The sequence below is a fragment of the Bufo gargarizans genome, chromosome 1 (genome assembly GCF_014858855.1).
Source record: "Bufo gargarizans isolate SCDJY-AF-19 chromosome 1, ASM1485885v1, whole genome shotgun sequence".
In the NCBI taxonomy this organism is placed as follows: domain Eukaryota; kingdom Metazoa; phylum Chordata; class Amphibia; order Anura; family Bufonidae; genus Bufo; species Bufo gargarizans.
Window position 1 is genome coordinate 443,942,706 of NC_058080.1, and position 26,133 is coordinate 443,968,838.

Here is a 26,133-nt window from a genome sequence, read left to right on the forward strand (position 1 = left end):
CTGTAGCTGCTGCCCAGGTATGTGTGGTATCCATGAACTCCTCACATCTTACAGCTTTTTGCAGACTATATTTTATCAGAAGAACTCTGCTAGAGTACACATTTTAGTTGCAAATTTGAGTTTTCATCCAATATTTTATATACCCACTGTTTGCAGCAAAGTTGCATGAAGGTGGCTGTGTGTATTAATTATTAGGTTATAATTTTCTCACAAAGTATATATTTTGTTAATATGGTAGCAGTTTGTCGAGTAGATGACTTCCAAATATTGCAATACCCCTGTTTCCTGTCGATGTACGCATTGTGGTATATGTGAACTTTGGAAACATCAATATATTATTTTTATATTGTTTTTATGCATTCTTTAAAATAATTCCTGTTTGCCCAGTGACATGATGTATTGAGGACATGTGACCACTGTGCCCAGTCATTGTCTGCAGCCTCACGTGACCCGTGTCAAGCTATACGTTGACCCGGAGAGACTGCAGAAAGGAAGTGGCAGCAGGGAAGTAAACGAGCCGGACCCAGCGACCGGGGGTGTGTATGCTCCCTCCGCAGGTCCGGTGCCGCGGGGAGGTGGTTTGAGCGAAAGGCCCCCATAGTGAACAACCCCTTTAAAGTGTAACTATCGCTTCAGGCAATTTTTCAGAATAGGCTGTCATGTGAGTACATGAGGAATAACACAATGTGGCATTTTAAGCAGTTTTCTCCTCTGCAACTTCTGAATGGTCTTTGAGCTGGGACGTAGAGATGAGCTGTCTGCCCATTCACAGGGCATGGTGAAACAGGAGAACCTACTCCCTAGCTCTCACAGCACGCCCTCAGACGCGGCAGCAGCAAGGAGGACATCATACAACAGAACTAAGAAGTTTAGATATAAATCCAGCAGTAAATTAGGACAGTAATTAAGTTCCTAAGTCTCTTTGACTGTCTCCAACAGCCGCCTCCCTTCTCCTACTCCACCCTCCCTTCTCCATTGACTTCTATGTAATCTGGTCCTTTAGTGAGCATACATGCAGTTCTCACTGCAGACAACTAGGGGGCGCCTCACAGGTTCACAAGCACTGATCTAGATGCAGATTCTAATTGTGTACTCACCATAGAAGCAAACACTGCAACTGCTATGAGACTCGTGTGAAAGGGAGACCGTCACTTCTCCTGCCTTCTAGTATAAATTTAAGATATAGTTGTACGGCTACCACTAGAGGGAGCTCAGCAAAAATAACTTTTTACAGCTGGTACTGAGTTTAATGGTAGCTTTAAGAATTCCTATGCACAGAGCTTACCCTTGTGGTTGCTATAGACAGCCTGCTTAATCATGTATGGAGGAGTCTGGTGTAAATATTGGGATCAGACTAAAAAATTCCTCCACTTAATAAACAAAACGGTACATTCATCAGAACGCTCACTTGAGGGGAGGGTGGGTTATTTTGCTATGGAGCCCTATGCTATGGAGATATCTGTGTATGCCCCTAGCATATGTCAGGAAGTATCCCACATGCCCAATCCTTTATTGCCTCAGGAGACAGGCACTGACAGAGGTGTCTGACAGCTGCTTATTCCTCTTTCCCCATTGAAATACAGTAAACGAGCATGGGGGTGAAGGGTGGGGGTCTGGAAGTGACAGCTGTTAGTTGGACAAGTGGCAGTTACCTCATGAATGGTTTTCAGAAGTTAGATCCTAAATGAATTAAGCAACAAGGTCAGTTAAACCAAGATGTATATACTATTTACCTATCTAATGCCCTATTAATGTAATATCTGCCACTCATGTTTATATTACAAGTTAATACTACTGACATGTGATGGTTGATTGGCTATATGATGTACTACAATGTAGTATTAGCACAGTTAGGAGAACTCTGACACACTTAGGATTTTGGGTATTGTGTGTTAGCCCTATTGCTGCATGGTTCAGATTGTGCAGTAGAAACTTCTCATTTAGCCAAAGGACTGAACTCTCACCTGAATAATAAGGGTTAAAGAAAAGTCTTCACCAGTGCCTGGAATGTGACATTCGCTGCAGTAACCCTGATGTGAAGTTAATCAAACTGTTCCATGTTTGCTTAAACAGAACCCGTTCCAGGATCAGCATTTAACTGTTGAGTGCTGCAGAGCTGTAACCTGGGCTGTGCCATCTGATAACCTGCCCTTACGCCATGTCTGACGCAGTAACTAACTGCCTTCTGGGAGAGCACCCAATCCAAATTCTGCAGTGTACCACAGTGATGTCTTTTTACCCTACGTCAGACAAGTATCCACACAAGTGGCGTAACTAGAACTGACTGGCCCCACAGCAGATTTTGGAAAGTCTGCTGGTCAAATGACACTGCTGAGGATCAGAAGGGAGGGGATAACTCACAAATACAGTCTCTGGCAAGAAGATTGCCTCCACTGCAGTTTACATCATGTACCTTTCTAAATTTCTTTCTGTGAGAGTGCTACTTTAAGGGTAATTTCACACTTGCGTTTTTCTTTTCCGGCATAGAGTTCCGTCACAGGGGCTCAATACCGGAAAAGAACTGATCAGGTATATCCCCATGCATTCTGAATGGAGAGTAATCCGTTCAGTTTGCATCAGGATGTCTTCAGTTCAGTCATTTTGACTGATCAGGCAAAAGAGAAAACCGCAGCATGCTACGGTTTTCTCTCCGGCGAAAAAAAATGAAGACTTGCGTGAACGCCGGATCCGGCATTTTTTGCCATAGGAATGTATTAGCGCCGGGGTCGGCATTCAGAATACCGGAATGCCGGATCCGTCGTTCCGGCATGCGCAGATCGGTAAAAATGAGAAAAAATGTACAAGACGGATCCGTCGGTCTGCATGACAAGCGGAGAGACGGATCCGTCCTTGCAATGCATTTGTGAGACGGATCCGGATCACAAATGCTTTCAGTCAGCGGCAGATCGGCGGATCCGGCGGCCAGTTCCGACGACGGAACTGCCCGCCGGATCACACTGCCGCAAGTGTGAAAGTAGCCTTATACACACACTGACAAAAATAAAAAATAACACACCCAAATAGAAATGTCGGATTGCAGCAAAACTCGGCATGCAGTTATGTCTCAGGCAAATATATAAATGATTACAGATGTGGTCTGACTAAACACTGGGTCTTGCCACAAGAGGGCGTAAAAAAGTACCTCCCCATTGCCCTATAAAAAGTCTCTCAGAGGCTACTTTTGGGTAGAGTACCTCTGCTAGACATGCCTCTACTTGACAGACTTTGAGAGAGAGCACATCACTGGACTCAGAGAAGCAGGATGGTCCTTTTGGCAAATTGTCCGCCATCTAGGCCATTCTAACCTAGCCGTTATGAGGTGTTAAGAGCAGTGGTTACATGAGGCTCTGGATGACACAGACAGACCCCCAGTAAAGAGGATCGCTTGATCAGCTAACAAGCAGGAGCAGCTCCCACAGTTTTGTTGTCTACCATCCAGACACAGGTGGCACCTTCATTACACACGTCTCTGCTTGGACCATTTCCAGGTGCTTAGCAGAAGGACATTTGGGGTCACACTGCCATTGACAGCTAGCCCCCATCACATTATTTTGCAGTGGTGTAGTGGACGGGAAACTTGGACTGCTCTCGTAAGGAACCATATCGCCTTTAGCAACAAATCCAGGTTCTGTTTGGCCTCCTACAATGGTTGTGTTCGAGTGTGTGTTGACTCTCATGGCAGGGCTTCCACCTGGCATTTTTTACCCGAATAATGCTCACACACAGCAGGGTTTCCCAGGAATGTCTCTACCAGATTGCAAGACTTCCTTGTCTTGCCTGGTTTCCAGATTTATCACCCATCATTTTTGAGACAAGCTGGGATGCCAGCTTCGGCAACCTATGAGTGTGCAGGATCTACAGTACAGACCAAAAGTTTGGACACACCTTCTCATTCAAAGAGTTTTCTTTATTTTCATGACTATGAAAATTGTAGATTCACACTGAAGGCATCAAAACTATGAATTAACACATGTGGAATTATATACATAACAAAGAAGTGTGAAACAACTGAAAATATGTCATATTCTAGGTTCTTCAAAGTAGCCACCTTTTGCTTTGATTACTGCTTTCCACACTCTTGGCATTCTCTTGATGAGCTTCAAGAGGTATCACCTGAAATGGTTTTCACTTCACAGGTGTGCCCTGTCAGGTTTAATAAGTGGGATTTCTTGCTTTATAGATGGGGTTGGGACCATCAGTGGCGTTGAGGAGAAGTCAGGTGGATACACAGCTGATAGTCCTACTGAATAGACTGTTAGAATTTGTATTATGGCAAGAAAAAAGCAGCCAAGTAAAGAAAAACGAGTGGCCATCATTACTTTAAAAAATGAAGGTCAGTCAGTCAGCTGAAAAATTGGGAAAACTTTGAAAGTAAGGGCTATTTGACCATGAAGGAGAGTGATGGGGTGCTGCGCCAGATGACCTGGCCTCCACAGTCACCGGACCCGAGCCCAATCGAGATGGTTTGGGGTGAGCTGGACCGCAGAGTGAAGGCAAAAGGGCCGACAAGTGCTAAGCATCTCTGGAAACTCCTTTAAGACTGTTGGAAGACTATTTCAGGGGACTACCTCTTGAAGCTCATCAAGAGAATGCCAAGAGTGTGGAAAGCAGTAATCAAAGCAAAAGGTGGCTACTTTGAAGAACCTAGAATATGACATATTCTCAGTTGTTTCACACTTGTTTGTTATGTATATAATTCCACATGTGTTAATTCATAGTTTTGATGCCTTCAGTGTGAATCTACAATTTTCATAGTCATGAAAATAAAGAAAACTCTTTGAATGAGAAGGTGTGTCCAAACTTTTAGTCTGTACTGTATAGGTCCAGCTGTGGGCAAATGTGCCTCAGGATACCACACAGAACCTCCCTCCATGCCCAACCGTATCTCATCTTTTACCAAGGCTAGAGGTGGCCCACCAGGGTACTAGAGCCTCCTTTCAGTTGTACAGTTTTCCCCAATGTATGTATGTAATCACTTACAAATATCATCATTACATTCACACACAATTTAATTTGATTCCAAGAACTCCTTCTCAGTGCGTTATACAATATTTCTGTTTAGATTGTAAGCTCTTACGGGCAGGGACCGCTCTCCTTTTGCATCAGTGTATTTGTCATTTTACTTGTTTTCTGCTTCCCCTATTGTAAAGTGCTCCGGAATATGTTGGCGATACATAAGTATACCACTGCAGGGGGAATATGATACAGCTGGATTACAGCAGTGTGCCTTGCCGTCAGGTGTATACGGAAAATGCGTGCTCCCTTCACATTGATTATTGTCAGACTACTTGTTCCTTTTTTATGGGGGATTATTGCCAAGAAACCTGTTTACTTATATGTTGCCAGTGAGAATATCTGCTCAGTGTGCACTGGTGCGGATATGACAGGTTTATTTTAAAGTAATCATTTCCAGTGGGACAGTCTCTACTCAATGAAATGTAAACCAGAATACTAAACGTAATGACCGAGCCAGTAACTTTGCTGATTACAAGGACCCAGTGTGGGCATCTGAAATAACTGACTTGATTTGGGCAATAATCAGTCCACATGGCCTGTATATGAAACTGCGGTCAGTTCTGCTCTTCCTCGAATTCCTACAAGATGCATGAAGAGGGCAATGGCAATACGCTCGGTCCACCACACCACCTACCATACCAGAACTACCCTCCTAATCCCATAGAAATAAACACGCAACACCACTGCCTGGATTTAATCGGCCACAGCAGCCGTTTATTAAATAAATACATAACATCATTAACATATAAATTAACCCAGGACGAGGGGAGGTCCTAGAAGCCCCAATAACCTCATAACACCACTAAAACCTGCGTCTCCATCTTGCCCCCAGCCGTTGAACCCAGCTCGGAGGCAGCAACTGATGGACGCGTAGTTATTTACTACCAGCTCCTCAATGAGAGTCCAGCCCCTCCCGCGGGGCCCTCCCATCCTCAGATACCACCATCTTCTTCCACTTCAAGGACCTCCCCCGCCTCCACGACTGCCGCGACAAAATAACAAAGGAAACCAACCCAGACCCCCCCCATACCCTATCACCAAAGGGCCGGGAGGGTGGGCGTTCGCTTGCCCTGGCCGCACTGTCCTCTCTCTCCCGCCTCTTCCCCTCGCAAGCGCTAGCCACGCCCCCACCCCCTCCCGCTCCCCTGACAACTCGCGCCTAACTGACCCAGTCTCCCACTTAACCCTTACCTCACCTGTCCTTTCGCTGCCATCACCTCTTCATGAACGGCCTCCCCCACCGCTGCGCTCCTCGTCCGGCCTGACTTGAAGAGGGCAATGGCAATACGCTCGGTCCACCACACCACCTACCATACCAGAACTACCCTCCTAATCCCATAGAAATAAACACGCAACACCACTGCCTGGATTTAATCGGCCACAGCAGCCGTTTATTAAATAAATACATAACATCATTAACATATAAATTAACCCAGGACGAGGGGAGGTCCTAGAAGCCCCAATAACCTCATAACACCACTAAAACCTGCGTCTCCATCTTGCCCCCAGCCGTTGAACCCAGCTCGGAGGCAGCAACTGATGGACGCGTAGTTATTTACTACCAGCTCCTCAATGAGAGTCCAGCCCCTCCCGCGGGGCCCTCCCATCCTCAGATACCACCATCTTCTTCCACTTCAAGGACCTCCCCCGCCTCCACGAACGCGCAGCTTGACCTCCTCAAGCCTGCGCGTCCCTCCACATCCCCAACGCCGTTTCCACACCACTCTGGAGCCCCAGAGACCACAAATCTGTTCCCACCGCATTCAAATGGACCCCATCCGCTCTCCAAAAAGCCCCTTCACCCTTCTCCAGCTCCACATGTCGCACCACCACCGCCCCATTCTTTGCCATAAAACGACCCACCGCCCTGTTCACCTTTATCCGGGCCTTGTTAATGCTGTCCACCGACCGTGCCCCCCTCCAAACCGACCGCGGAACAATGTCCGACCAAACCGTCACTATACCTGGAAACAGCGCCCAAATCCTCAACAAATCGAACTTGACGTCCCTAATCAATTCCCTAAACGGCCTCCTACCCAGATCGTTGCCACCTACATGAAGCACCAACACATCCGGAGGGCGATCCAACCGCGCAAAGCGATGAACCTCCCGCAACACTCCCCCCCACAACATCCCCCGAACCCCCAACCACCGGACCGTGGCTACCTCCGGACTAAAACCCAACTGGCGCCCGCACGGCCGCACATCCGCTCTAACCGCCCCCCAAAAAACATAGGAGTGACCCAAGATCCACACCAAGGCCGCCGCAACACCTGCGAACAACAAAAGAAAAAATTAATTCACACCAACCCACTCCCCCTTACAAAAACCCCAACCGAACATACGATTTAAACCGCGCCGACTCCCAACGCCCAATTCTCCTAATCCCCTCCGCACTGACCCCCAACCTAGCCGCCTCCGTCGCGGCCCCAATCCGAAACGAATGCCCAGCATATCCTTCCGCCGGCACGCCCAATCCTCTCAAACATTTCTTAAACACTGCCAGAAACTGAAATCTGGACAAAAAGGAACCATCCTCATGCCGAAGAAATGGCAGCGCATCCTTGGTAATCCCCGCGCCGTAAGCGCCCGCACACCGCACCGGGCACATACCACAACCCGGGACCGCAAACAACACAAACTGCCGCCCCCTGCCCTCCTGATCCGTTTTGGACCGTCGAATCCGAACCACAACCCTGTCCACCGCTAACTCAACATCATCACACCGCAAACCCCCCGCTCTCCGAACACTGCCACTCACCAACTCCCCTAATCTAAACGCTCCAAAGAACGCTAATGCAAAAGCCGCCCTGAACAACCCCAGCTCCCAACCAGACTTACAAATGATACTTAACTGCACGCCCACCCGCAACAGCAACTCAAAAGACACCGGCTTCCTCTGATCCGGCACCTTGGGCTCCCCCCTGCGCCAACCCTTCAACACCTGCCGCACCAGGAAACCCTTCGTCAAATCAGGCAGCCGCCTCAACCTAAACCCAAAAGCTACCCCTGCCATAAAACGACTCACTTTGGACACTGTCCACCCCTCCCTCTTCAAACAACCCAGCAACTCCAACAGCCTAACCTCCCCGCCCCCAACACCCGTCCCCCTGGCATCATTCCAACACTCCCAGGTCGTCCACGCCTTACCATACTCCTTCCAAGTACCCGGACTCAGCGAATCCCTCAACAACCCCATCACTTCTCCTCCAGGATCCCCCAGAGCCACGGCGGACACTCCAGACCCTCCTCCTCCGCTTCTGGCGCTAGAAGCCGGAACCGCTCCCACTGCGAACGAGAAAGAGAATCCGCCACTGAATTAGACACACCAGCAACATGCTCCGCCACCACCCAAACATTAATCGACAAACAACGCAACACCAAAAACTGCAACAGCCGAACCACTGGCGGGGAAGACGCTGACAAACTGTTAATAGCCTGTACCACCCCAAGGTTGTCACAATGAAACCGGACCTTCCGATTCCCAAATCTCTCACCCCACAACACTACCGCCATAACAATCGGAAACAGCTCCAACAACGCCAGATTCCTCACCCATCCTCGGGTCACCCATGCCTCCGGCCACCTGCCCGCACACCATTGTCCCTGGCAATAAGCCCCAAACCCCACCCCCCCCGACGCATCCGTATACAATTCGAAATCCACGGAATCACACAACCCCCCCATAACCAGCGTCCGCCCATTATACTGCCCCAAAAATTCCGCCCACACCCTCAAATCCCCCTTTAACTCCTTGCCCAACCGTATGAAGTGATGAGGCGCCGACACCCCCCCCGTAGCCGCCGACAACCGCCTGCAAAAAATCCTCCCCATCGGCATAATCTGACAAGCAAAGTTGAGCTTCCCTAACAACGACTGCAAATCCCGCAACCTGATCTTCTCTTTCCCTATGGCCCGCTCAATACCGCAGCGCAAATCCAGTAACTTATCCTCAGGCAGCCTACACTCCATCCGCTCCGTATCTATGACAATCCCCAAAAAACATAACTCCGTCACCGGACCCACCGTCTTCTCCCGCGCTAACGGCACCCCAAAACGCTCAAAAACCGATTGCAACGTGTGCAACAACAAGGAACACACCCGCGAATCCGCCGGCCCCAAACACAAGAAGTCGTCCAGGTAATGTATCACAGACTTACAACCCGACACTTCGATCACCACCCACTCCAAAAACGAGCTAAAAGTCTCAAAGTACGCGCACGAGAGAGAGCACCCCATAGGCAAACACCGATCAACAAAATACGCCCCCTCCCAAAAACAGCCCAACAACCCCATGCTCTCCACGTGAACCGGAAGCAGACGAAAAGCCGCCTCAACGTCAACCTTTGCCAACAGCGCCCCCCGCCCCCACCTCCTCACCCACCTCACAGCCGCGTCAAAGGAAGTATAAACCACCGAGCAAATCTCAGGATCAATACCGTCATTGACCGACGCACCCTTGGGGTAAGACAAATGATGAATGAGCCGAAACTTATTCGGCTCCTTCTTCGGCACCACCCCCAAAGGAGACACCTTCAGATTCGGGAGCGGTGGCTCCCTAAACGGACCCGCCATCCGCCCCAGCTCAACCTCTCTCCGCAACTTGTCCCCAACCACTCCCCCATGCTCAAGCGCAGACCTAAGGTTCTTGTGAACCACAGGCCCCGCCGCCACCACAGAGGGAATGCGAAAACCAAAACGAAAACCGTCCCCCAACAACCTAGCCGCTTCCCGATCCGGATATCTATCTAGAAACTCCTGCATCACGTCCACCCGCACCGGAGTCAGTCCCTTTTCCAGCCCCCTCACCCCCCCGCTGCCGTCCCCCCTTAAAGCAACGGCTCGCTCCATGGGGCCCACCGCACCCAGTGCATTCATGCTTGAATTTGCATTTTGCCCCAAACCTGCAGTTTCCCTCATTAAAGAGGAAACACAGCCCCTTTGCCGACGCAGCCGCCAACGCTCCTGGAGAAGACCCGCCCGGCTCCCCCCGAAAGGACTGCCCAGCCCTAGGCACCGCCGTCACCCTCAGCCACAGCCCGATGTCCTTGTGATCCCACCGGATATCAGGCCTAACCGCCTTACGCTGCCGGAACTGCTCATCATACCGGAGCCAGCCCACCCCACCGTAAACCCGATACGCTTCCCCTATGGCGTCCTGATAGCAAAACAGCGCCGAACAGCACTCCGGGGACCGTTCCCCAATGACACTAGCTAAAATGGCAAACGCCTGAAGCCAATTAGCAAATGTCCGCGGAATCAGCCGATGCCGCCGCTTCTCCTCCTCCTCCACCTTCTTACCCTCATCCTTCTTCCCCCTGTCCAAGTTAAACCGTTCCAACGGGAGCAGCGAAAAAATCTCCACATACTCCCCCTTCCATATCTTTTCCCGCACCTCCTGCTTCAAATGAGCCCCCAAAGGGCCCTCAAAGCACACATACACCTCGCCACGCGCCCTGTCATCCAACCTCTGCCCCTCCGCATCCCCCCCAACCTGCGTCTCCACCGACACTGACCCAGCCGCCCCCCCTGACGCCCCAGCCCCCAACCCCGGCAACACTCCCCAACCCTGCAATGGCGACCCCCCTCCGGACCCCAACCCAGACAACCATCCTGCCAGCCCCCCCAACAACTGCCCCAACCCCTTACCTAACTCACCCATGGCCGCCCCACCCCCAGCCCCCCCCACCGGGAAGCCCTGCGCTAAAATGGGTCCCCATGCAATCTCACCAGGCACCACGGGCGCTGTGACTCCCGCTGCCGCTGATCCAGACTCCCGCCGCACCGACACTTCACTGGCGTAGCTCCCAGACGTCGACGGCTGCTCCTCCTGGACCACCTGGACGACCCTCTGGACCACACTGGAAGGCCCCCGGGCCGGAACCGCGGCGTCCGTGTCGACGAGGGGACCCTCTACCTCACCGCCTCGATCTTCTCTGGGCCTGCACGGGGAATCCCCTCCATCCCATGCAGCCCGAAGCACCTGGAACTCATCCTGCCGCCGAGTGGACCGCCCGCTGTAAGAAGGCCCAGGCCGGACCACCGTTCCTGGTCCCGCATCCATGAAGACCGCCGCCGGGAGCGGGGGAGGGGGCGTCCCGCTCCTCTCAGGGCCCCGCCGTGTAGTGGGATTCCTCCCGCGGCGAGGGCGACTCACTGCAGGCCGAGCGGCCGCCCTCCGCCGCGGAGGGTCCGCAGAGGGGCTCCCGACTCGGCGCCGGGCCCGGGGGGTGCTTTCAGGGCTGAGGCGCGCCGGTGGGTGACCCCGCCGCGGCCGTGCCGCCCGTTCAAGAGGGGTAGCCACAGGAGCAGGCAAAACTCCGCACGCACCCACCTGCTCCTGCAGCCAGCCAGGCCCCCGCACCTCCGCCTCTCTCCTCAGCCACTCCAGCAGCTGCTCCACCGACATCCCCTGAGCCGACATCTTAACGCAGGTCCGCTCCGTTCGCTTGCCCTGGCCGCACTGTCCTCTCTCTCCCGCCTCTTCCCCTCGCAAGCGCTAGCCACGCCCCCACCCCCTCCCGCTCCCCTGACAACTCGCGCCTAACTGACCCAGTCTCCCACTTAACCCTTACCTCACCTGTCCTTTCGCTGCCATCACCTCTTCATGAACGGCCTCCCCCACCGCTGCGCTCCTCGTCCGGCCTGACTGGCATGTTTGGGTTGTAAATCACAGTCATAGCAGGATGAAGTTATTATATTCTGTATATGCTATCAGCTACAAACAAACCCATCTGTCATCACTGTCTCTCTTGAGATGAGGAACATGTAAGTACTTACCTGCCAGCAGTGATGGCGTTTCACCACATGCGGGCTGCCATCTTAACTCCCAAGTCCGGCGATGCACAGGTAAGCCCTTACATGTGCCTGTGCTGTGAGCCCGTCTGAAACAAATGAGGTCACTGAGAACAGCCACCGGGGGCCTTCATCGGGCTGTTCTCGGAACTGCCTGCTCCCGGTGACCGCATTTGTTTCAGACCGGCTTGCGGCACAAGTAAGGGCTTACATGTGCAGCATCGCCGGACTTGTGAATAAAGATGGCAGCCCGCATGTGTTCGCGGGCGAACACGGCGAACTGGCCATTACTGCCTGCCAGATCGCACACCGCCGCTCCGGTTCTCCCTGCTGGGCTCTACTTACCCTGCAGAAGCCCTGATGTCTCGATGACAACACGTGACCGCTGCAGCCAATCACTGGCCTCAGCAGTGCACCCGACAAGGCTAATGATTAGCTGCAGCAGTCACATGTAGACATGACATCACTGCTGCAGTTGGGTAAATAGAGCCCAGCGGGGACAAACGGAGTGGAGGTGTGGGATCTGGCAGGCAAGTACTTACTTGTTAATTATTTCATGCCAGATCCTGGGGGGAAGGTTGTCTGGTTTCCTCCTGAAACTGAACAACTTTAAAGGGGTTTTCCAAGAGTTTCAGCCGATCAGCTGTTTCAGAAAGCACCAGTGCACGCAGCAGCGCTGCAGCCGTCTCTCTGCTCTCCAAGCACAGCATCGTACATTGTATCGCAGCTCAGCCACATTCACTTCAATGGTGCAAGCCAAAGCTGCGAGATGGAAGTGCCGGTGCTTTCTCAGCTGATTAGTAGGGGTCTACCATTAGTAGGTGGACCACCACTGATCACATACTGAGGATAGGTCATCAGTTATAAAATTACAGAAAACCCCTTTAAGTGCGTTTACCCCTTTTGTCTCTTTCTTCAATAAGATTTTGCTCGCTTTATTCCACTCCCTTCACTTGTTGTACTTGCCGTTTTTGGGTGTGGTAGCGCGGGCATGCCATAGTAAGTTTTGTAGTGGTGCCTGCTCACTTGTGTTCTTGGTCATGTGTGAGGTCATATAAACAGGCATGATGAACAGAAAGAAAAGCAAATAGTCTGCCAGTCACATAAAACTAAGCAAAGTAGATAAAGAGACCCTTCTACTGCTACACACCCAATAGCAGCATTAGAGACCAGGATCTTCGTCGGTAGACCACATGATCCCTCTCAGCCAATCAGGGAAGAGAGAATATAGTAAACTGCCTTCAGGTCACCCAAGAGAATTTGGGGTACTACATATGACCAATCATTCTCTTGTATGCAGGGTGATATGGCTAGGCTACTTTCACACTAGAGTTTTAAACGCTTCAGTTTTGTCCCCATTCATTGTCAATGGGGACAAAACTGAACAGAATGCTCCAAAATGTATTCCGTTCCGTTTAGTTGCGTTCCCATACCGGAGAGAAAACCGCAACATATTGTAGTTTGCTTTCCGTCCTGGGATGGCATGACCCCCAATGCAAGTCAAAGGGGACGGATCCGTTTTCTCTGCCACAATAGAAAACTGATCCGTCCCCTATTGACTTTCAGTGGAGTTAAAGGGTTTCTACCACTTCAGTATGACCAAATTAGCTTTCAGACAGTAGCGATCTGCTAGTGTCTGATCTCCATAACCATGCAATTCTTAGACCTTTGTGTGGAGCCGTTTCATTAAAAAACTAACTTTTATTCCTATCCAAATGAGCCTCTAGGTGCTATGGGGGCGTCTTTTCAGCACCTAGAGGCTCGGTCTACTCACACTGTATGCCCGCCCATCTCGTCTTGAATGCCTGCCTCCATCACAGCTATCGGACTAATTCTCGCGCCTGCGCCGTTCACTTCTGTCATCGGCGCAGGCGCAGTGAGTAAATGATACGCTTCTGGTGCCGGATTCCTCACTGAGCCTGCGCCGACTACGTCACAGTGAGGAAGCCGGCATCAGGAGAGCGGCCTTCACTCACTGCACCTGTGCCGAAGACAGAAGTGAACGGCGCAGGCGCGAGAATTAGTCCGATAGCTGTGATGGAGGCAGGCATTCAAGACGAGATGGGCGGGCATACAGTGTGAGTAGACCGAGCCTCTAGGTGCTGAAAAGACGCCCCCATAGCACCTAGAGGCTCATTTGGATAGGAATAAAAGTTAGTTTTTTAATGAAACGGCTCCACACAAAGGTCTGAGAATTGCATGGTTATGTAGCAGATCGCTACTGTCTGAAAGCTAATTTGGTCATACTGAAGTGGTAGAAACCCTTTAAGGACGGATCCGTCTTGGCAATGTTACAGATAATACAACAGGATCCGTTCATAATGGATGCAGATGGTTGTATTATCAGTAGCAGAAGTGTTTTTGCTGAACCCTGCCGGATCCAGTAAAAACGCTAGTATGAAAGTAGCCTTAGGCAGGTTTACACATTTTTCAGTGTTTATTTTTACACCATTGGTGGCTTTTTTTTGTTACTTTTCATTGCAGTGTAAAACTGCACCACCAAAGTAAATGAGATTTGCCAAATGTCATGTATGCATGGGGGGTCATTTATTAAGACCGTCATTTTTTGGCTTTTCTTTTTGTTCCTTTTACACCAGCGTTGCTGCTGGAAGATGCGCCTAATTTTAGACGGGGGGTGCTCCTCATCATAAATTAGGTGCATCCTTGGTAGTGCTTGCACTAAGTTTTCTTTCGTAAAATTAGTGAATTTGCTGGCCGTGGTCCCAAATACTCCCTCGATACACCTATGTGTCGAACATGGAGTAAAAACACATTGTTGTGTGCGGTCATTTAAAAAGTTAGAATAATGGGGTGTTGTGACATTTTTATGCCAAAAATAGGTGTAAAACTGTTCAGAAATGACCTCCATTGAGTATTTGGTATGTGCGGAAACTGAACTTCCATGTGAATTTCAAAATCTGCAGCATGTCAATGGTTTGTGTGATTCCGCACTTTAAGTAAAGTGGTTTTCCCCATAGACTTCAATGGGGTTGTGAAAAGCAAAAGAAAATCCGCACCAAAAAAAAGACAACAAAAACCGCGATAAATGAAGCAGATTTATGTGCAGTTTTCATCATCTTTTTGATGCTGTCATCAATATCTTTGTACTGCATAACCCTTTTAAATACCCATTGTAGATGCTTTAGGTCATGGATGTCAAACTCATGGCCCTCCAGATGTTGCAAAACTACAACTCCCATCATTTCCTGATAGCTGTAGTATGCCCAGGCATGATGGGAGTTGTAGTTTTGCAACAGCTGGAGGGCCACGAGTTTGACATCCCTGCTTTAGGTGGTGGTGATGGGTGGACAGCAATGTGGCTACGCAGCCTGGTACACAGCAAGCTGTAATGCACGGTGTAGAGAGCATTAGGCTACTATCACACTTGCGTTGTTGTTTACCGCTATTGGGATCCAATAAAGGATCCCAATACCGGACAAACACGTTTCTGTTTAGTCCTTATGCATTCTGAATGGAAAGAGCTGCGGTTTTGTGTCCAGTCATAAAAACGGATCCGGTACGGAAAACAATGTAAGTCAATGATGATGGATCCGTTTTTTTATAAGTCTAAAAATCCAGATCCATCACCCATTCACTTTCAATGTACCTAGTGACGGATTCCTTTTTTCCCCCGTTTTGATTTCACACAACCGCATGCTAACGGAACGGATGCATCCTGATGGGCACAATCAAAACGGATCCATTTAATTCCGGTATTGAGATCCACTGCTGGGTCCCTATAGTGTGAAAGTAGCCTTAAACTTGTTCCCATGAAAATGTGTAATAATCTGCAGGCAGCATGATATGGAGCAGGAGGAGCTGAGCAGACTGATATATAGATTTATGGGAAAAGATTCTGTACTTATTCATATCTGTGCTCATTACGGACTTTGAAGTCCAGTTGGCAGTCCTATCAGTGATTGACAGCTATCTCTGCATACACAGTCATAGAGGGAAGGCTGTCAATCACTGATAGGACCCCCTCCTTGACTTCAAAGCCCAGAATGAGCACATATATAAATAAGTAAATTACAAGTTATACTGAATCTTTTCCCATAAAACTATACATTGATGTGCTCAGCTCATCCTGCTCTATAACATGCTGCCTTCAGCCCAGACACCATGTTCAATGTGACAGGTTCTCTTTAACATTTTCAACAATTTGTGCTATAGTAGCTCTTCTGTGGCATTGGACCAGAAAGGGCTGACTTTTGCTCCATGTACTTAAATAAGCCTTGGGCGCCTGTGACCCTATTGCCCGTTCGCCAACTGTCCTTTCTTGGACCACTTTTGGTAGCTACTAACCACTGCTTACTGGGAACACTCCACAAGACTACCATTTTAGAGATACTCTGACCAAGTTCTTTAACCCTCCAAACTTAACCCTCGTCAAAGTCACTCAAATCCTTAGGGTATATCCACATGGGAAGTAAAATACAACAGAAAAGTCTGCAGTGGATCTTGCTGAGGATCGCAAACCCTGTAGATCCTGCACACTCGTAGGTTGTGAAGATGGCGTCCCAGCTGGTTCCATGAATGCTCAATTGGTAATAAATCTGGTGACCTGACAGGCCAATTATGTGCTGTAATCTGGTGGAGACATTCCTGGTAAACCCTTGCTGTGTGGGTGGGCGAGCATTATCGTGCTAAAAAAAATGCCAGTTAGAGGCCCTGCCATGAGAGGCAACACACGTGGCCGCAGGATGTCCTGCACATATTGCTGTTACGCTGGGTTCACACCTGAGCGTTTTACAGCGCGTTCAAACGCGCTGTAAAACGCTCAACACATGAAAACCAATGCTTCCATATGGCCCTGGTTCACACTTGAGCGTTTTACAACGCGTTTAAACGCGCTGAAAAACGCCCTACGCTCAAAAAAGTTCTAGAGCTTCTTTGGGGCGTTTTGTCGGGCGTTCCCGTACATAGACTTTCGGGAACGCGCTACAATGGGCGTTCGCTTGTCTCTGTATGCACGATTGTAAACACCGGTACAATCGCGCATACAGAGCGATCCTTTCAGAACGCTCAGGTGTGAACCCAGGGTAAGTGTTCCTCGTATCACTACTATGGGGGACCAAATGTCCTATGTGATTATCACACCAGCAGTTGGGCCAATGTGTCATTCTACAGCAAAGGCAAGACTGAATCACTCACCATGAGGCCTCCATACTCAAAGGCAACCTTTGTCAGATCCCAAGCAGAACCTGGATTGGTTGCTGAAGATGATACAGTTCTAGTCTGTAGCAGTCCAGATTTTTCGTTCACAAAATCGCAAAAAAATGAAGGCTATGGTAGCTGGCCATCAAATGGGAGGACATGTAATGGGCACTGTGACACCAAATTTCCTTCTGCTAAGCAACTGGAAAAGGTCCAGGCAGAGACAGGGGTGTGTAATGAAGGTGCCAACTGTGTCTGGATGGTGGCCAATAAAAATGTGGGAGCAGCTCCGGCTTGTTGGCGGATCAAACAAGCCTGTTTACTGGTGGTCTGTCTGAGCCATCCGAAACCTGTTCACAGCGTGTGTGTGCCGCATAAGATTCATCTGATTTTATGTCATCTGATTTTATGTCATAAATTAGGCGCATCTATGGCAGTCCTTGCCCCTGGCAAGAAAACATCTCCAGCCCCTGGTTGGTGTAGTTTTTCGCCAACATATACGCCTGTTTCCAGGTGTCAATGTTAGTCAATTTGCCGGGGCCAGGACTGACACCCCTGTCCAACTGCCAAACACTAAGTATTGTTGCACGGCTGGTAAAAAAGGGACTTGCGACTAATTTTACAACTAAAATAGTCGCATGTCCCTTAATAAATGACCCCCCAAGACACACTGGCCCAGATTTACTAATATGTCTGCACCAAAAATCTGTCAAAAAAGTGGCACAAATTGGCACATCTAGAGTTTCTACACTTTTTTAACAGAAAGGGGGCAGGGCTTCATGTGAATGGGTAGGGCCTAAGATACGCCATTTTAAGCCAAAATTGCACCACAATTCTGGTGTGAAAATCTGTCTCAAAGTAATGCCTCATTCAAACGTCCGTGATGAAAACCGTGATAAGATGGTCAGTGATTCTTGAGTGAAGATCTCCGTGAAGGATCAGTGTTTGGTCTGGGTGTCCGTTTTATGGTCTCCATGTGTTATCTGTGTTTCACGGACACTGCACTGCAGAAGGTTTCATTTTTTAGCATCTTCTTCTAATGGTCTGTGAAACACGGATGAAACACAGATAGCATTCATGTTGCATCTGTGTTTTTCATGGACCCATAGACTAAAATGAAGATGATGGATCTGTGAAGATGGGAAAAATAGAGCACTCTTCTGTGCTAAAACCACAGACCCATGGACCGAGCTAAAACCACGGATGTGTGAATACACACATTAAAATGAATAGGTAGGTGTGCTGTCCAGGGAGAACATGTACAGCAAGCGTCCGTGAACCACTGATGTGTGAATGAGACATAAGCCAACCAATAATTGGTATAGTCAGAGAAAAGTGCTTGGGGCACTATGATATATCTGCTGCTTGTCTAGACAGCCCGTGTACACCATTTATAGGATTAGGAAATCTGGGTCACTCTGTGCAAGAAAATGCCACAAAAAACTGCGGGTGACAAAAAACCTACTTGCAATTATTCTGGGGTTTTAATTGGTAAAAAAACAAAAACAAATTATGTGTGTGCGGAGCCTAAAGAAGTGACCTCCAACCTGTGGTTCTTCAGTTGTTGCAAAACTACAAGTCCCACCATGTTCTAATAGGGCGAGATTTATTAAACTGGTGTAAAGTAGACCTGGCTTAGTTGACCATTGCAACCAATCAGATTGCACCTTTTCATTTTTCAGAGCTCCTCTGAAAAATGAAAGGTGGAACCTGCTTGGTTAGTATTGGCAACTAAGCCAGTTTTCCTTTACCGCAGTTTTGATAAATGCCCCCCTATAAGCGCCTGATGAGAGTTGCCGTTTTGCAGCAGCTGAGGAGCCACAGTTCGGGGAACATTGCACTAATGAGAAGGTCTGCAGGGAGGCTTTATGGCCTTCTACTAAGGAGCTGCAGGGGCTCCATGTAAAGGGCTTTTTTCACATGTCCATGTCAAGATGGTCAGTGATTTATCCATGAAGATGTTTGTGAAGGGAGGGGGGGGGGGCGATTTATCAAAAGTGGTACAAAGCTAAACTGGCCTAGTTGGCCACAGCAACCAATCAGAGGCAGCCTTTCATTTTCCAAATTTATGGAGGAATCCAATTGGTTGCTTTGGGCAACTAAGGGCTCCTTCACACTTGCGGCAGGACGGATCCGGCAGGCTGGTCTCCCTGTCGGATCCGTCCTTCCGCTGTTTCGCAGTATCGCCGCACCGTCCCCATTAAGTATAATGGGGACGGGGGCTGAGCTCCGGCGCAGCACGGCGAAAGCCGCCGGACTAAAAAGTCGGACATGCAGGACTTTTTAGTCCGGCGGCTTTCGCCGTGCTGCGCCGGAGCTCATCCCCCGTCCCCATATAGTCAATGGGGACGGAGCGGCGGTCCGGCGGCTCGGCGAAAGGACGGATCCGACAGGGAGACCAGCCTGCCGAATCCGTCCTGCCGCAAGTGTGAAGGAGCCCTTAGCCAGTCTTCCTTTGCACCAGTGTGTTTGTGCTTTACCCTCTGACTTTTTGGGCTCACTTGCAGTGATGGCCAGTTCACTGTGTTCGCCCGCGAACACATGCGGGCTGCCATCTTAACTCACAAGTCGGGCGAGGCACAGGTAAGTCCTTACCTGTGCGCGAGTCGGTCTGAAACAAATGCGGTCCCAGGGAGCAGGCAGTTCCGAGAACAGCCGCCGGGGGCCCTTCATCGGAACTGCCTGCTCCCGGTGACCGCATTTGTTTCAGACCGGCTCCCGACACAGGTAAGGACTTACCTGTGCATCGCCGGACTTGTGAGTTAAGATGGCAGCCCGCATGTGTTCGCGGGCGAACTGGCCATCACTGCTCACTTGTGCAAAATCTTTTTCACACCGGTCCCTCCAATATGGGTGGGAAAGCAGGCGTGGTTAGCTATGTTAATGAGTTTCACTCCAGATTTATCGCAAGAGAAGTGACAATTTTACTCCAGTAGGATGGTGGAGTAGGAAAACTGGAGCAGCTTTTCTAGATAAAAGTACAGAACCAAGTATCAAGAAACATGAGACATTTGATAAATGTGGTATGAAGTACTCCAACACAGACTTCAAATACTCCCCTCGTGATAAATTCCCCTCGTAGACTTTGGCCTAGTACACATGTCAGTGATTTCCATCAGTGACTGTGAGCCAAAACCAGGAGTGGAGTCTCCACAGAGATAAGGTATAAGGGAAAGATCTGCACCTGTTCTGTGTTACTGACCTGCACCTGGTTATGACTCGCAATAAGGCCTCTTGCACACGACCGTGTGCTGGCCGTGCCCATGCTGCGGACCGCAAATTGAGGTCCATAATGCACAGGCACCGACCGTGGGGGCAGCCGCATGCGGACCCATTCACTTGCATGGGGTCCGCGAGCCATCCGTTCCGCAAAATAATAGAACAAGTTCTATTTTTTTGCGCAACGGAAGCACGGAACCCCACGGAAGCACTCCGTAGTGCTTCCATAGGGTTCTGTTACGATCTGCACCGCATCTCCGGATTTGTGGACCCATTCAAGTCCGGGTTCAGGTCTGTGTACCAAACATGCCGATTTTTTTCACGCGTGTGCAAAACGCATTAAAAAGCTTTGCACTCGCGTGGAAAAACCGCGCATTTTCCCGCGACGCACTCGCATCCTAACCAGCCCTCACACGCGACACCCGTGTAAGAGAGGGCTTAGTCAATGATCCCCACAGTCTGTGAGAAAACAAGGACGTGTGAATAAACACATTAAAATCAATGGATCCATGATTTACTGACTTGAAAGAGATGCAAACAATTCACACAAATGTCACTGGGGTGTCCGGTGTTTCATATTTCCCACAGTCCTTCAGCTGACAGCTGGAGCTCTGAAACTGGAATATCCCTTTAAAGGGGTTTTCAGGCTTCTGAATAGGTCAATGTCCAATCAGCAGGGTCCTGGCCCCTGTAAGCGCTAGAATTAAGAGTTAAAAATGCCAAACTCTGCAGCAGGTAAAGCTTCTATTGGTCTGGTAATACTGGTTAGTAGGCTGTTTTAACCCTCCCCTTTCCAGAGGGCACACTGGGTCTGACACCCAGCACTCCCACCAATCAGCTGTTTCCTGCAGTTCCACCACTAGGCTATGAACAGAGCTGTGCTCCCGCTCCAGTCAAAGTGATCGTGGGGGTGCGGGGTATTGGTCCCCCCACCGATTAAATACTGATGACCTATCCTGAGGCAGGACCCTGGGTACAGGTCTGGTGTACCGCACAGAAGGGATGATGTGAGTACAGTACAATAGATCCACAATCAGATAGCAACCAATCACTGGTCAGTCCAGGAGATGTGGCCGACGCGTTCCATGTTTCCCGCACTAAGCACGGTCATGTGAATACCCCTAAGGGCTCGTTCACACAAACGTGTGATGCCCGTTGCCGTATTGCGGACCCGCAATACACGGGCACCGTTCCGTGGCCATTCCGCATCACTGATGCGGACTCGTTCATTTCAATGGGTACGCAAATCCAGAGATTTGGAACGGAAGAACGGAATGGAACACTACGGAGTGCTTTCTGGGGTTCCGTTCCGTGCCTCCGCACCTCAAAGAGATAGAACTTGCTCTATCTTTTTGCGGAACGGAAGGATCGCGGACCCATTCAAGTGAATGGGTCTGCGATCCCCATGCGCCTGCCCCACGGACGGGCTTCACTCGTTTGTGTGAACAGGAAGCAAAAAGCCTGACTGCTTACCACATGCTAGGCTCCTCTGTTCACACGCTGGAACTGTGCTGCCAAACGCATGTGTGCAGTATAGGCAACCCATAGCAAACATTTGGCAATTACAGTCTATGGCACATCGGTGTATCTCACAGAGAACAGCGCCCGTGCTCGGTGTGAACAGCGCCCTACCTGCACTGATACATAGTAACGAACTGCCAGAACAGGAAAACGTATTGTGCTGGTAGATTGAGCTCATAGAAGACTAGACCGATACTCCTAGGTTTGCAGTTTCCAGATGTAAAGCAGAATGCTTTCATTCACCGTCAACAAGCAGAGATATTGGAAATGGTGACAATTTAGAATAGTAAAGTGCATAACCTAATGGATTATGAGGGAATATAATACTAGATTTTATATATATATATATATATATATATATATATATATATATATATACGTCCACAACCCATACTCAAATACAGTGCAGATATTACCCAAAAGGTACACTGGCAGGACATACTGTGCCCACACCCCATGGCATAGTGTCCACAGTGCCAGGCCATCCCCCTGTGCCCAGCAGGTGCCAGGGCTTCCCCTGCTGACACTCACCATGTCTTGGCGGAGCAGCTGGAGCTTACTCTCCAGCCTCTCCAGGGTGCTGGACTGGGCAGGGCTGAGCGGGCACTCCGAGCGGGTGGCATCCTTCTTCCAGTCCCCGTGCTCCTCTCGCAGGGACCTGGCCAGGCTCTCCGGCACCTTGCGCCCCAGCTTGATCTCTATATCTCTGAGGTCCGGGGTGGAGGAATCGGCCATGACTGGGTGTGAGGAAGCAGCGCTACAAGGCAGAGGCAGCCAGATGCCAGGCGGTTCTACAGCAGGGCAGAGAAGCGAGGCATGGCTTCCTGGGTGACAAGTCACAACTGCTTCATTAGGGTGTGCACTGTCATTAGTTAGTATTCCTCATACACCCATATGTCTGCCCTCCAGCGCCGGGTCTCCTAGGAGCAGTCAGGTGGACGGTGCCCGGGCACACTGGCACTCTGCAGCCTCTACCATTCACTTTCCAGGTCTGCTGAAACTTTAAACCTCAGTGGCAGAAGGATTTGATCTGACGCAGCCCTTGTACCGTACTTCTCCTAACAGAAGGGCCCTGTGGCGTCTCACGTGCTTGAGGCGTGCTGCCTGCTGCGCGTTGTTTAGAATACATCGAGCACTCCCTCACAGACAATGCCGCACGGCGTCTCATGTGTTGCTCTGTGAAATATGTCTATGAGGTAATCCTTATAGGTTCCCTCAGCTTCAGCATGGGAGTGCTGTGTGCCTTGTAGGCTGCATTCTTCACAAAAAGCAGGCTTGTGCTAGTTCTTTCACTTTTTTCCTATACAGAGAAGCCTAAGGCCCCTTTTACACGAGCGAGTTTTTCACGCGGGTGCGATGAGTGACGTGAACGCATAGCACCTGCACTGAACCCTGACCCATTCACTTCAATAAGTCTGTGTACATGAGTGTTTTATTCACGCATCAGTTCTGCGTTGCGTGAAAAACGCAGCACGTTCTATAGTCTTTGTTTTTCACGCAGCCCTCGCCCCGTAGAAGCGAGTGAAAAACGCATTGCATCCGGGTGTAATGCGTTTTTCACTAGGAGATGTTGCTTTGTCAACCTTCAGGGTCAGCGCATCAAAACGGATTGCACCCCCACGCGTGTAAAAACTGAAACACTGAACGCAATCGCAGACAAAACTGACTGAACTTGTTTGGGAAATGGTGTGTGTTTCACTAAACGCATCCTGACACAATCCGTATCGTTTGTGTGAAAGAAGCCTAAGGGAAAATGTGTAAAAAAAAAAAATCACACCCACAGCGTGCTGCAATTTACAAAAAACTAAAAAAAAAAATCCCAAAAGCAAAACAACCACCCAGCCTGCATTCACAGTGGGGCATCTTTATAGTAACATAGTTTGCAGGGTCGGGACAATGTATTTTGGGGCCTTAGGCATTTTAGGCAAATTGCGCCCCCCCTCCCCCAATCGACATACAAGACCTGATTTATTATTGCCCTGACGACTGTTTTTAGGCGCAGAAAAGTCACAGAGCCACTGGATTTGTCACTTTCTATTAAATGTGTGAGTTTTTAAGTGGCAATGTGCATTTTTTGCCATCCTCGCCCAGTCTACAGAAAGGGTGTGTGGTAACTAGGGATGAGCGAACTTGTGGTTTCAAGTTCCGTGTCCAAGGTTCGGATTCGGGTTATCTAAGAATTCCGTTATGGATTCCGCTACCACGGACCATAATTTATAGTCAGTGGTAGCGGAATCCATAACGGAATTCTTAGATAAGGCTACTTTCACACTGGCATTTCTGGGTCCGCTTGCGAGATCCGTTTCAGGGCTCTCACAAGCGGCCGAAAACGGATCAGTTCAGTCCCAATGAATTCTGCATGGATAAGGATCCGTTCAGAATGCATCAGTTTGGCTCCGTTGCGCCTCCATTCCGCTCTGGAGGCAGACACCAAAACTCTGCCTGCAGCGTTTTGGTGTCTGTCTGACGATGCGGAGCCAAACATTTTCACTGACACAATATGGTGCGTTTTGACTTACTTTTTTTAATGAATAATGCAAACGGATCCGTTCTGAACAGATACAAGCGTTTGCATTATTGGTGCGGATCTGTCTGTACAGATACCAGACGGATCCGCACCTAACGCAGGTGTGAAAGTAGCCTAACCCGAACCCTGGACGCCAAACTTGAAAACACTAGTGGTGAGGCTTATAACATGTGGACCCAGCCTAAGGGCTCATGTACACGAATGTGTGCGGCCCACAAACAGCAGGTTCGCAATATATGGGCACTGGCCGTGTGCGCTCTGTATTACAGATGTGGACACATTCACTTGAATGGGTCTGTAATGGGTCCACAAGATACGGAGCGGAAGCACTATCAAGCGCTTCTGTGGGATTTTGGTTCGTGCTTTCACATCGCAAAAAAATAAAACACGCTCTATTTTTTTTTTGCGTTGCAGACTGAATCTTTCTGATCGCGGACCCATTCAAGTGAATGGGTCCACATCCGCAAACGGCAGGCACACGGCCGGTGCCTGTACATTGCAGACCGCTCCGCAGCACAGGCCACACACGTTCGTGTGCATGAGCCCTAAAGCGGCTATCTGAGAGTTTTAAAAATCTTCAGCAGACAGCTTATAAAACAAAGAAAAAAGCTTCACTCAGCTGTTAAAGGTCCCTCTGTGCCCAGGCCGTGGGTCCTGCCCCCACGGCGTCCAGTCCCAATCAGTCCAGAAGTGATGAAGTGACAGCCATCGTTCACATGACCACTAAGTCAATCATTGGCCTCAATGGGAGCGTGCCATTCAAGCAGGAGGGGCAGTGAGGCACTTGGGGCAGAGGGAGCAGGAGAGGGAGTGAGGCACTTGGGGCAGGGGGAGCAGGAGGGGCAGTGAGGCACTTGGGGCAGGGGGGGGGCAGTGAGGCACTTGGGGCAGTGAGGTACTTGGGACAGTGAGGCACTTGGGGCAGGGGGGGCAGTGAGGCACTTGGGGCAGGAGGGGCAGTAAGGCACTTGGGGCAGGAGGGGCAGTGAGGCACTTGGGGCAGGAGGGGCAGTGAGGTACTTGGGGCAGGAGGGGCAGTGAAACACTTGGGGCAGGAGGGGCAGTGAGGCACTTGGGGCAGGAGGGGCAGTGAAACACTTGGGGCAGGAGCCGCAGTGAAGCACTTGGGGCAGGAGGGGCTGTGAGGCACTTGGGAAAGTGAAGTACTTGGGGCAGGAGGGGCAGTGAGGCACTTGGGGCAGGAGAGGCAGTGAAGCACTTGGGGCAGTGAGGCACTTGGGGCAGGAGGGGCAGTGAGGCACTTGGGGCAGGAGAGGCAGTGAAGCACTTGGGGCAGGAGAGGCACTTGGAGCAGGAGGGGTAGTGAGGCGTGAGGGGCAGTGAGGCACTTGGGACAGGAGGGGCAGTGAGGCACTTTGGGCAGGGGGCTAGCAGATGGGCAGTGAGACACTTGGGGCAGTAAGGCACTTGGGGCAGGGGGCTAGCAGATGAGCGGCGAGACACTTGGGGCAGTAAGGCACTTGAAGCAGGAGGGGAAGTGAGGCACTTGGGGCAGGGGGAGCAGGAGAGGGAGTGAGGCACTTGGGGCAGGAGGGGCAGTGAGGCACTTGGGGCAGGGGGGGCAGTGAGGCACTTGGGGCAGGAGGGGTAGTGAGGCGTGAGGGGCAGTGAGGCACTTTGGGCAGGGGGCTAGCAGATGGGCAGTGAAGCACTTTGGGCAGGGGGCTAGCAGATGGGCAGTGAAGCACTTTGGGCAGGGGGCTAGCAGATGCGCAGTGAAGCACTTTGGGCAGGGGGCTAGCAGATGGGCAGTGAAGCACTTTGGGCAGGGGGCTAGCAGATGGGCAGTGAAGCACTTTGGGCAGGGAGACACATGGGGCAGTGAGGCACTTGGGGCAGGGGGCTAGCAGATGGGCGGCGAGACACTTGGGGCAGTG

General features: G+C 50.3%; 1 protein-coding gene across 1 annotated transcript in view; it reads right to left on the minus strand.

Annotated features, from left to right (window-relative positions):
* The window catches only part of LURAP1L (leucine rich adaptor protein 1 like), a 42,570-nt gene extending 19,834 nt beyond the window's left edge, over nucleotides 1-22,736 (minus strand). The window contains exon 1 of the mRNA XM_044287036.1: nucleotides 22,240-22,736. Within this exon, the coding sequence (XP_044142971.1) occupies nucleotides 22,240-22,443 (204 nt within the window). The 5' untranslated portion in view covers nucleotides 22,444-22,736. The remainder of the gene's footprint in view (nucleotides 1-22,239) is intronic.
* Nucleotides 22,737-26,133: the final 3,397 nt, after the last annotated feature.